This window comes from Cucurbita moschata, unplaced genomic scaffold, assembly GCF_002738365.1.
Source record: "Cucurbita moschata cultivar Rifu unplaced genomic scaffold, Cmos_1.0 Cmo_Scf00083, whole genome shotgun sequence".
Classification (NCBI taxonomy): Eukaryota; Viridiplantae; Streptophyta; class Magnoliopsida; order Cucurbitales; family Cucurbitaceae; genus Cucurbita; species Cucurbita moschata.
In genome coordinates, this window is record NW_019268599.1 from 583,945 (window position 1) to 594,726 (window position 10,782).

A 10,782-nucleotide genomic window follows, 5' to 3' on the forward strand; every position below is an offset into this window, starting at 1 on the left:
TCATAGGGACAAACTTGACTCCAGAATTGTATGTCCAAATTACTTTTGGAACTCCGAATTTCAAGGTTAAGACACGGAGACCATTTAAGGGTTTAATCGAGAATATTCATCAAGCATAACAAATTTACTATATAGATATGCAAAAGTTTATGAATGAGAGAAAATACAAAATTTACTAGTAATTGCTAACTCGTGGAGAAAGTTTAAGAAATTTATTAATGTTTTCTATCCCGTAAATGAGATATACACTTTATTTACAATAACAAAAGAATTGAAAAACACAAGTTCTTTTAAGTTCTTCCGTTAAAAAAACCTCTCTATCTCAAATTATTCTTTATGCTTCCTTTATTTATTTGGATATATTTTGATAGTTGGCAACATCTTACACACTATTATGAGTGTACATAAACTTTTTCTTGGTCCCGGACATTCCAGCCCTAAAGTAGTCACAAAGTTACTTTAGACAGCCATGTCTCAATGGTAGGCAGACAAGAGTTGATACGATGGTGGGCTTCTTAGCCGCAGATCAACCAGCGCGCACCTTCCTTGAGATGCCTGACATCCATGATTCAACCAGTACCCCCCTGAGGCCAAACCATCTCAGACCCATAAATGGCTATAAGACCTACAATGTTGTTCCCATCAGGACGTTTGCTGAGTCCCAACATCATGGAAAGCTAAACCTTGGCAGGCATCTCTGTTTGTGATGCAACCTTTCTCACGTCCAAAAGTTCAGTTTAAGTAGAGAAAAGAAAGGCCAACTTCACACTAAAAAAGTACCAATTTAAGTCATGCATAGACTAGATATAAGCCATTGGAATGATAGAAAGAATATGAGAGAATAATAGGGTAAAATTTAAGTCAAATTTAAACCAGCAACAATTAAATTATAAGTCAAATAGAAATTTAATAAAAAAGTTGGTGTTCGAGTTTATTACAAATGAAGAATGGGTTCGGGATACAAATTTTAAACAAAATACAAAAGACAAAAAATAAATAGATGGATTGACGTCCGGAGACAATTCCCTCTCTAACCTCACAGCTCTTAAATCTCCCTCTTGACTAGCCGTCAACGAACACCTGAAAAAGAAAAGTAGATGGTGTTGAGTATAGAAATACTCGGTAACCTCCCTACCTGTAGGCTCTCATAGCATCTAATTTTTAGTAGGTGGCAAACTTTTCTCTATCCTCTAAGAAGTATCGAGTATCTCTATAGTTGTTTGAGCATTTGGGTGGGCCTCAAAGTTCAGAGTAGTTCTCTTAGTTGATTCTTACCTCTAAGGGTCTATGCAGGTTGTAAAACCTTTTTGTATTTTGACTCAGGTAGCAAGAGACCGATATCTTGGTGTGTGGCGCTACCTTAATATAATCTGGTGGGATATTATGACATTTGCGGTTCATAACGTCATCTGTTGAGGGTTAACTGGCAAACCCTTCCATAGGACCATAAAATCACTCGAGCTTAGGAGAGAGACTACATGTGTTGGCCAGCTACTACGTCCACCTATGTGGTCCACGCCCCCATCTTAAGATGGATTTACAACATTGAGGTCTCGTTCTTGAGACCTTTATCGATTTCCACAAGTTATGGCACCTAGCCGTTTTGGTGCTGCTATAGTTGGCCTCAGCCTAGCTTGATGAAACTATACTTGTGATTCTTCTGATTGGTAAGGGTGCTATTGAAAATGACCTAGGTTGCTCATAACACTATCAAGGTACTAGAGTGAAAAGGATGGTAGAGACTCCGGTGACACCTTTCACATTGATATTAGCCTTAAGAGCTACCTTAGTCTTTCTTGGTGTTGTGTGCCACAGTCATGCTCATCCAAGGCGTGTTGTCCATGACCGCATGTCCATGACAAACCAAACCCTTTATGTCTTTTCATGTTGTTGTATTTTACTTTTGTATTTCTAGGTAATATAACGTTCCGAAAAAATCATGTTTTGGTTTGCCAGACATGAAATGCCTCAAAATGTACTATAGGGGGATATGACTAGTTGTCAACTTCTCCTTGCCCGATAGTTATATGTAGTAAGCCGTTGTTGTTGTCTTTTGCTTGCATTCTCATATAACACCAATTTCAATTTTTTAAATCTTGCTTTCAAAACTCTCTACCCCCGTTTTCTAAAACTTTTTTCTTGAACTGGGGCCAGAGGCTCGAGCATACATTGCCTGGCCGTAGGCAACACAAGAACGTATAGGCTTAACTCACTTGTTGTTGGGAAGTGAGTGCCGCACAATCGCAAGTCCACTGCCGTCAAAGTGCGATTGTGACAAGTGGTATAAGAGCTTTGTTAGCTCCGTGACATATTAAAGACCAAAACCATGTCGACGACAAAGTCGACACCCAAATCACAATCCGACCGGCTTACTTTGATAGAGGAGGAAATATTGTTTCTTAAAGAAGTCCTTGACACCGTTTGCTTCTTGGAAACAAGAGTGACAAAATTGAATGGAAAATTCGAGGAAATCGACGCAATGGGCAGCCACCTGGATGGGTTGCCAATTAAAGAACTAATGCTTTGAGTGGACTCACTCGAAGAAAGAGTTGCTCCTACGAGTAGCTCAAGACCTATGGTAGCCTCGATAGCTCTGTTGCGCATAAAGAGGGACGTAGCGAAGAGTTCGACGAGCTATAAATACCATGATGAAGTTGTTTAATGGATTAGTCGACGAATTCAAAACAACGATCGATGTCATCCAAGAGAAGATGGTCGAGATGAACACCCGAATTGGGGTGACCATGAAAGCCGTGGAGAACGTCACTTCAGGGCAAACTTAGACAGGATCCAACAAACTGAAGTTCCCAGATCCCAGAGCCTTCAAAGGAAATCGGGACGCCAAAGAGTCAGAGAACTTTATCTTTGACGTCGAATAGTACTTCAAAGCCACAAGAGCCTGCTGTACTGAAGACGTAAAAGTTATAGTAGCCACGATGCATCTCATAGACGATGCAAAGCTTTGGTGGCGTTCAAAGGTGCAAGGCATTGAAAAAGGATTATGCACCATCGACTCGTGGGAAGACCTCAAGAGAGAATTGAGGGATCAATTCTTCCCCGAAAACGTAGAATACATAGCAAGGGAAAAACTGCTAGCACTAAAACAAACTGGAAGCATAAGGGAATATGTCAGGCAATTCTCGATTTTGATGCTGGATATCAGAGGCATGTTAGAGAAAGGCAAGACATTCCTCTTCATAAATGGGTTGCAACTGTGGGCCAAAACAAAAATATAGGAGTAAAAGGTTCAAGACCTAGCCATCGTAATCGCCAGGGTCGAAAGACTCCTAGACTTTGGAAGCGAAGCGAGTTTTCAAAGAAAAACAACACAAACTCCAACACTGGGGGCAAAGCATATAAGCCGCAGGGTCATTGAAACAAAGACCCCAATAGGTCAAATGGAAGTAACAATAGACCAAATGGATGGGTAGATAGACCCCCTCAAAATAACCTAGTGGGACATCTCGAGGACCTTACCCTCAAAAGAACTACTGAACGACACCTTTACGGTGCCTGTTGTGTAAAGGCCCCCACAAACTGTCCTACTGTCCTCACTGGGCCTCTCTCAGTGCATTCTAAGTGTCCATTTAAAAGAGTAACGACACAGGAGTTGAGACTACACAAGACAAGAGGGAAGATCAAGACATCCCCTGAATGGGTGCGCTTAAATTCTTGTCAACCCTCCAATGGAAGGTCGACCCAAAGGAGATTATAGAGAAAGGGCTTATATTCATAGACGCAACAATAAACTTACGACCAAGCAAGAGCACCTTGATAGACTCAAGAGCAACCCATTCAGGAGCAACCCATAACTTATCGCCGACCAAGAAGCTCGAAGATTGAGACTCACCATAGAAAAGAACCCTGAAAAAGTGAAAGTTGTCAACTCCGAGGCCTTGCCTATCATGGGAGTCTCCAAATGAGTCCCCTTGAAATTAGGGGCCTGGTCAGGAGAAATGGACCTTGTCGTGGTTCATATGGATGACTTCGACGTGGTACTTGAGATGGACTTCCTCCTAGAACACAAAGTTATCCCAATGCCACTGGCTTACTTGGTGATTACCGACCACAACCCCACAGTAATACCTGTAAGCATCAAATAACCAGGTAATCTTAGAATGATCTCTGCCATACAATTGAAAAGAGGACTCGCACGATAGAAACCCACATTTATGGCTATACCCTTGATGGAAGAAGTGACCACTGAGGAGACTATTTCGAGCGAAATCAAGGATGTACTAAACAGTTATGCCGACATAATGCCAGAGAGCTTACCACAAACATTACCACCTCATCGAGGCATCAATCACAAAATTGAACTCCTCCCCGGGGTTAAACCCCCAGCGAAGAACGCATATCGGATGGCTCCCCCTAAGCTAGCCGAATTGAAGAAACAACTAGATGAGTTGTTGGCGACAGGATTCATCCACCCCGCAAAGGCACCCTACGGAGCCCCCGTACTGTTTTAGAAAAAGAAGGATGGGAGCCTTAAACAAGGTGACTGTACGCAACAAATACCTACTACCGATAATATCCAACTTATTTGACCAGCTTCATGGGGCCAAATACTTCACGAAGCTGGACTTACGATCAAGGTACTACCAAGTACGTATTGCCAAAGGGGACGAGCCCAAGACAACGTGTGTAACAAGATACGTGACTTTTGAGTTACTGGTAATGCTCTCTGGCTTGACAAATGCCTAGCTACGTTTTGCACGTTAATGAACCAGGTTTTCCACGAATACTTGGATCAGTTCATCGTAGTATACCTCGATGACATAGTTGTAGCGCAACCTAGAGGAACACAAGATGCACCTGAAGCTAGTGCTTGACAAACTGTGGCAAAATGTGTTATATGTCAAGAATGAAAAATGTGCCTTCGACAAAACATGCATCAACTTCTTTGGACATGTCATCAGTTGTGGATAGATCGGTATGGATAGCGACAAGATAAAAGCTATCTAAGAGTGGAAAACTCCTACTTTCGTATCCGATGTATGATCCTTCCTGGGATTGGCGAACTATTATAGGTAGTTCGTCAACGAATTTTCACGATGAGCCGCTTTATTAACAAAACTTTTGAAGAAAGACCACCCTTGGTCGGGGTTAAATGAATGTCAAATGGCCTTCGAAGATCTGAAGGCAACCATGACGAGGGGTCCTATCCTCAGATTGGTGGATTTTTTCAAACCATTTGAAATAGAGACAGATGCTTTCGACTTTTCCCTAGGCAGTGTCCTTATCCAAGAAGGCCACCCCATCGCTTATGAAAATCGAAAGCTCAATGATGTAGAAAGGAGGTACACTGTCTTTGAAAAAGAAATGTTAGTTGTGGTCCATTGCCTACGAGTCTGGAGATAGTACCTCTTGGGATCACAATTCTTAGTGAAGACGGATAACAACGCCATTTGCCACTTCTTTGATCAACCGAAGTTGACGGAAAAACTGTTGGAATAAACTTAAATGCTGAAGGTCAATTTTTGTTTTAAATAAACTTAATGTCAACTTTAATTTGTTATGTTAGGAAAACTAATTTGGAAAAGCGAGTTGGAGGAAAAAGGTCGAGAGTTCTTTTAGGGAATGATGGTAGTGTTGTTTTTCGACCATCGGCAAGGGAAATCCTTTTCACAATTGGTGTAAGAGAAAATGGTTTGACGGGAAGAGAGAGGAAAGTTGTTGAGAGAAAATAAAAACGAGTAAAAATAAGAGAGAGAGAATTGCAATTTGACTTTGCTCAAAAAGAGGTGATGTTTTTTCTTCTAAACAGATTCACCTATTTAAATAAATTAAATCCTAAAAATGGTCTGAGAGTGGCCAACTAAATCAGTGTCATTTCCTTTCAAATGGTCACTTAAAAAGTTGGTAATTCATTCGACGTGTTTGTCAAATAGTAAAAGGAAGATATTCAATCAACTAATTAAAACGTGTAAAGCTAAATAAGGAAACCTCAAGCTTTTATCTAACAATCTCCTCCTAAAACTTGTGGTATATCTACCTTATTATTTGAACTCCGATCGTTGAACGAAGTTCCTCAAATTTTACCCGTGCTAGAGACTTGGTGAAGATGTCTCCAAGCTGTTTCTCTGTTCGAATGAAGTCAATCTTGATAAGCTCCCGATCTGTACACTCCTGGATGTAATGAAATTTGATCTCTATGTGCTTGCTTCGGTCGTGCAAAATCGAATTTTTGATCAGGGAGATCATAGTTTTGTTGTCCACATAAAGCATTGGTGGATCACCTTCCTTTCCGATGAATTCCTCCATTAGTCACGCAAGCCAAACCCCCTGCGTTGCTGCCATCGAAGCGGCGATGTACTCTGCTTCGCAAGATGATAAAACAACTACCTTTTGCTTAGTTGATTGCCAACAGATCGCGCTGCCTGAGAGGAAGTAAATCATCCCGCTGGTGCTCTTACAATCATCAATGTCATCGGCCATGTCACTATCATTGTAGCCGACCAGCTGAAGCTTCTCCTTTCCTCTCCTTGCGCAGTATCTTACACCCCAGCCTCTGGTTCTGGCTACATAAAGCAGGATGTGCTTGACAGCCACTAGATGCTCCTCCCTAGGTGCTTCCATAAACCTATTCACGTATTCAACGGAATAAACAAGATCAGGGCGAGTGTTTACCAGATAGCGCAGACTCCCAACAATGCTGCGGTAATTGGTGGAGTCGACTGCCGTCGTAGTGCCGGCCTTCCTCAGTTGGAGTCGGGCCTCCATTGGCGTCCTTGTAGGGTTACTGGATGCTAGCCCAACAATATCCAACAGCTTCTTTGCGTACGCACTTTGACAGATGGTGATGCCAGTAGTACTCTATTGCACTTCGATGCCGAGGTAGTAGCTGGTACACCGAGATCGCTCATCTTGAAGTTCTTTGACATCTCCCTCTTGAATTTTCCAAGGACTTCTATGTCGCCTCCAGTGATTATGAAGTCGTCGACGTACACTCCCACAATCAGTCGCTGCTCGCTGTGGCCGTACGTGTACATGCCATGCTTAGAGGCACATCGCTTGAACTTCAGTGATAGTAGGGTATTGTCGAGCTTCGCGTTCCAGGCTCATGGTGCTTGCCGAAGCCCGTAGAGTGCCTTGTGCAGGCACAGTACCTTACCGGAGTTGTCGTTGTCCAAGAAGCCAGGTGGTTGTCGGACGTTGATGATTTCCTTCAACTCTCCGTTAAGGAAAGCAGACTTCACGTCCATGTGGTGGACCTCCCAAGAGAAATGTGCTGCGATTGCCAGCAAAAGGCGGACGGATTCTAACCTTGCCACCGGTGCAAATACCTCTTCGAAGTCCACACCTTGCTTCTGGACGTAGGCCTTCGCCACTAGACGGGCCTTGTGCTTCACAACTTCTCCCTTTTCGTTGCCCTTCAGTTTGAAGATCCATTTAAGCCCTATGGCTCGGTGTCCCGGTGACATATTCTCCAGACTCCACGTCTGGTTCTCGGTGATGGATGTCATCTCCTCCTGTATTTCCTTCAGCCAGCACGGGTTCCTTTCTGCTTCGGTGAAGGTGTTCGGTTCATCTGCGCTGATGGCATGCAGTTCGACCACCTCTTGTTCGAGTTTGCGCGACGTCAGTATAGGTGGTTCACCTCCTCCCACTAGGTCTTCTATCCTCCGGTACCTGGCCACCAGATCATCATCGTGATCGGCATTCAGCGTCGAATCCGTAGTCCGTAGTGTTGTGAACTCCACTAGTTCAAGGGGTGCAGCTGCTAGCGGCGGTGATGGTTCCTGATGCTGGGCTCCTCCTTCTTGCTGCTCGGTGATGAGGTACTCCACTGTGAATTGATTTGGATTGTGGTCTGCCTCGATCACGTTGTTCCACTGCCAGAAGGTGCTTTCGTCGAAGATGACGTCGCGAGACACATGAGCTCGCCCCCCTGCAGGATCATAGAGTCTGTACGCCTTGCTCCCGGGTTGGTAGCCGATGAAGATGACTTTCAACCCCTTGGGATCGAGCTTTGCGAGGTGGAGACGCGCTACCTTCATGTATGCAACATAGTCGAACACTCGCAGATGGTGTACCACTGGCTTCTTGTTGTACCAGGCCTCGTGTGGCGTCTTTCCGTCGAGGCTTCGTGTTAGCGAACGATTGAGGAGGTAGACTGCCGTCATTACTGCCTCTCCCCAGAATCTCCAGGCATCCCGGTCGTCATCAGCAAAGACCTTGTTGTCCCGACGATGGTCTGATTTCGGCGCTCCACCACTCCGTTTTGTTGGGAGGAGTAGGGCGCCGTTGTATGCTGAACTCGTCATAGTACTTACCGAAACTTGTTGGGGTGATTTTAGCCATTGCAATTTGACTTCGCTTAAAAAGGGGTGATGTTTTTCTTCTAAACAGATTCACCTATTTAAATAATTAACTTATCCTAAAAATGGCCCGAGAGTGGCCAATTAAATCGGTGCAATTTCCTTTCAAAATGGCCACCTAAAATGTTGGTAATCCATTCGAGGTGTTTGTCAAATGGTCAAAGGAAGATATTCAATTAACTGATTAAAACGTGTAAACCTAAATAAGGAAATCTCAGGCTTTTATGTAACATGGAGGGTTTATGAGAGTTTATCTCACCCTATTATTAGTAATAGAAGAGGTATAAATATCTAATTCCTTATCTGTAAAATCGCATCAAAAGAGCACAATAAAAAAGAAAAACAAGGAGTACAGTGTAATAGAAAAAAGTTTTTTTTTGCATTATTCTTTGTCTCCTTGTCTCTTCCCTCTCGACATCTCCTTCACAAGTAAGCGAGCAGTACTTTCACAAAGCGGTATCAGAGCGTTCGATTGTTAGTGTATGTGAGAGTTACTTCACAGATTCGTGAGTATTATTTTAACAAATTGGTATCAGAGCCAATGGCGAACATGATGGGTCAAATGCCGCTACCGTCATTAACAAAGACGAACTATGAGAATTGGAGCATCCCAATGAAAGCTCTCCTCGGTTCTCAAGATGCATGGGAGGTGGTTGAAGAAGGTTTCGAAGAACCATAGGATATCACGGGTTATACGGCGGTGCAGAACAAGGTGTTAAATGAATTGCGATCAAAGGATAAGGCGGCATTATACATGTTGTTCCGGGCTGTTGACGAGTCGGGCTTTGAGAAGGTTGCCAAGCAACTACTTCAAAAGAAGCGTGGGACACTTTAGAAAAGGTGTTCAAAGGAAACGACCGAGTCAAGCAAGTGCGTCTCCAAACTCTTCGTAGCGAGTTGGAGAGCATGAAGATGAAGGAGTCAAAAAATGTATCTGACTACATTACATGCGTACAGACCGTGACAAATCAACTAAATCGAACCGGAGAAATGTTACCCGAGACGCAGGTTGTGAAGAAGATCTTAAGGTTGTTAACCAACAACTTCAAGAATGTTGTATGTGCGATAGAAGAGTCAAAAGACCTAGCGACGTTCACGGTCGATGAGCTCATCGGTTTTCTCGAGGCACACGAGCAACGTAAGAAGAAGAAGAAGGAGACATTCGATCAAGCACTTCAAACCAAAGCTTCAATAAAGGATGAAAAGATACTCTACTCTCAAAATATTCAAGGTAGAGGTCGAGAAAGTCGTAGAAATGGTCGAGGTGGTCAAGACAGTAGAAATGAAGAAAAGTATAAGGAGAAGAGACAGTCAAGCCAAGCAAATTGACGTAGAAGAGGACGCAATCAAGGATGCGGTTTAGGATATTATTCCAACATCCAATGTTATAAATGTAAAAAATATGGCCACTATGCGAATAATTGTAACTCCGACAAATGTTACAATTGTGGCAGAATGGGTCATTAGCAAGAGATTGTCGAGCCGAAGAAAAGGTGGAAGAAACGATTAATCTAGCCTTGGATGACGCAACAAACGAAGACATTCTCTTGATGGCTCAAAATAAAGAGTTGAAAACAAAAGAACACGGCGGCGCGAAAGACGATGGCGATAGTCGTGAGGTGGTGGAAATTGTTGGGAATGACATATGTAGCGGATTTGGTGAAATCTTGATAGCAGAGACGAGAAAATCGAAGAAGGATGAACCACCGGATAATAGAGAGCCTGGGCTTGAAGAGAGAGAGCTCCAATGGCGGGAAAGGCAATATGAGGAAGGAAAAAGAAAGAGGATAAGAGTGGAAGAGAAAATGGAAGAAGAAAAGAAAAATTTAGAAATGAAGATAGAAAGGTTTTAGAGAAGGAAGTGAGTGTTCTTTCTATCTCAAACAAGAGAAGGAAGAGAATGGGAAGGTAATCAACTTGTGAAGAAAATTGAAGAAAGTGTGGAGAAAGAGAAGGACTTGTTAATGTAGATTGATGCTCTAGTGGACGAGCTAGTGAGGGAAGAGAAAGATATAGAGATGCTAACTCAACAGAGAGACTCACTCGACACATGATTGAGATAATCACGAGTGATAAAAAGCTGGAGGAAGCAAAAATGAAAGTTGAAAATTTCGTTATGGACTTGCGAAGGGAATTGAGTAAACTAAAAGAAGCTATGACGTCTGAGTCGAACGTGGCTGAGAATGAGAGAAATGAGGAGTTGGTGTCTCAAATGGGTTGTTCTCGAGAAGCTCCAAATGAAGTCTAGTTAGAAAAGGACAAGCTTAGTTTGCTACTCGAGGACAAGGAGAGGAAATTGAAGAAACCACGACTGAGCTCAAGAAAACAAAAACGGCTCTGGTGGAATCGTTGAATATAGCATTTAAGTTTACGGGGGTTGTTTTGTTGGAATAAACTTAAACGATGAAAAGTAGTTTTTATTTTTAGTTAAGTTTGGATTCATTTTGGTGGCTTTTAAAAT

General features: G+C 42.8%; 1 protein-coding gene across 1 annotated transcript; it reads left to right on the forward strand.

The window, feature by feature from the left end:
* The first annotated feature begins 9,576 nt into the window (after positions 1-9,576).
* Positions 9,577-10,569, forward strand: LOC111438881. Its single transcript, XM_023076706.1, has 3 exons — positions 9,577-9,678; positions 9,776-10,167; positions 10,305-10,569. Exons 1-3 carry the CDS (start codon positions 9,577-9,579, stop codon positions 10,567-10,569), a joined length of 759 nt encoding a protein of 252 aa, XP_022932474.1.
* Positions 10,570-10,782: the final 213 nt, after the last annotated feature.

Coding starts and splice junctions, on each gene's coding strand:
- LOC111438881 (XM_023076706.1), top strand. CDS start 9,577: ATGGTCGAGGTGGTCAAGACAGTAGAAATGAAGAAAAGTATAAGGAGA. Junction 9,679..9,775: donor AGGACGCAATCAAGGATGCG/GTTTAGGATATT, acceptor CAATTGTGGCAG/AATGGGTCATTAGCAAGAGA. Junction 10,168..10,304: donor TTAGAAATGAAGATAGAAAG/GTTTTAGAGAAG, acceptor TTGATGCTCTAG/TGGACGAGCTAGTGAGGGAA.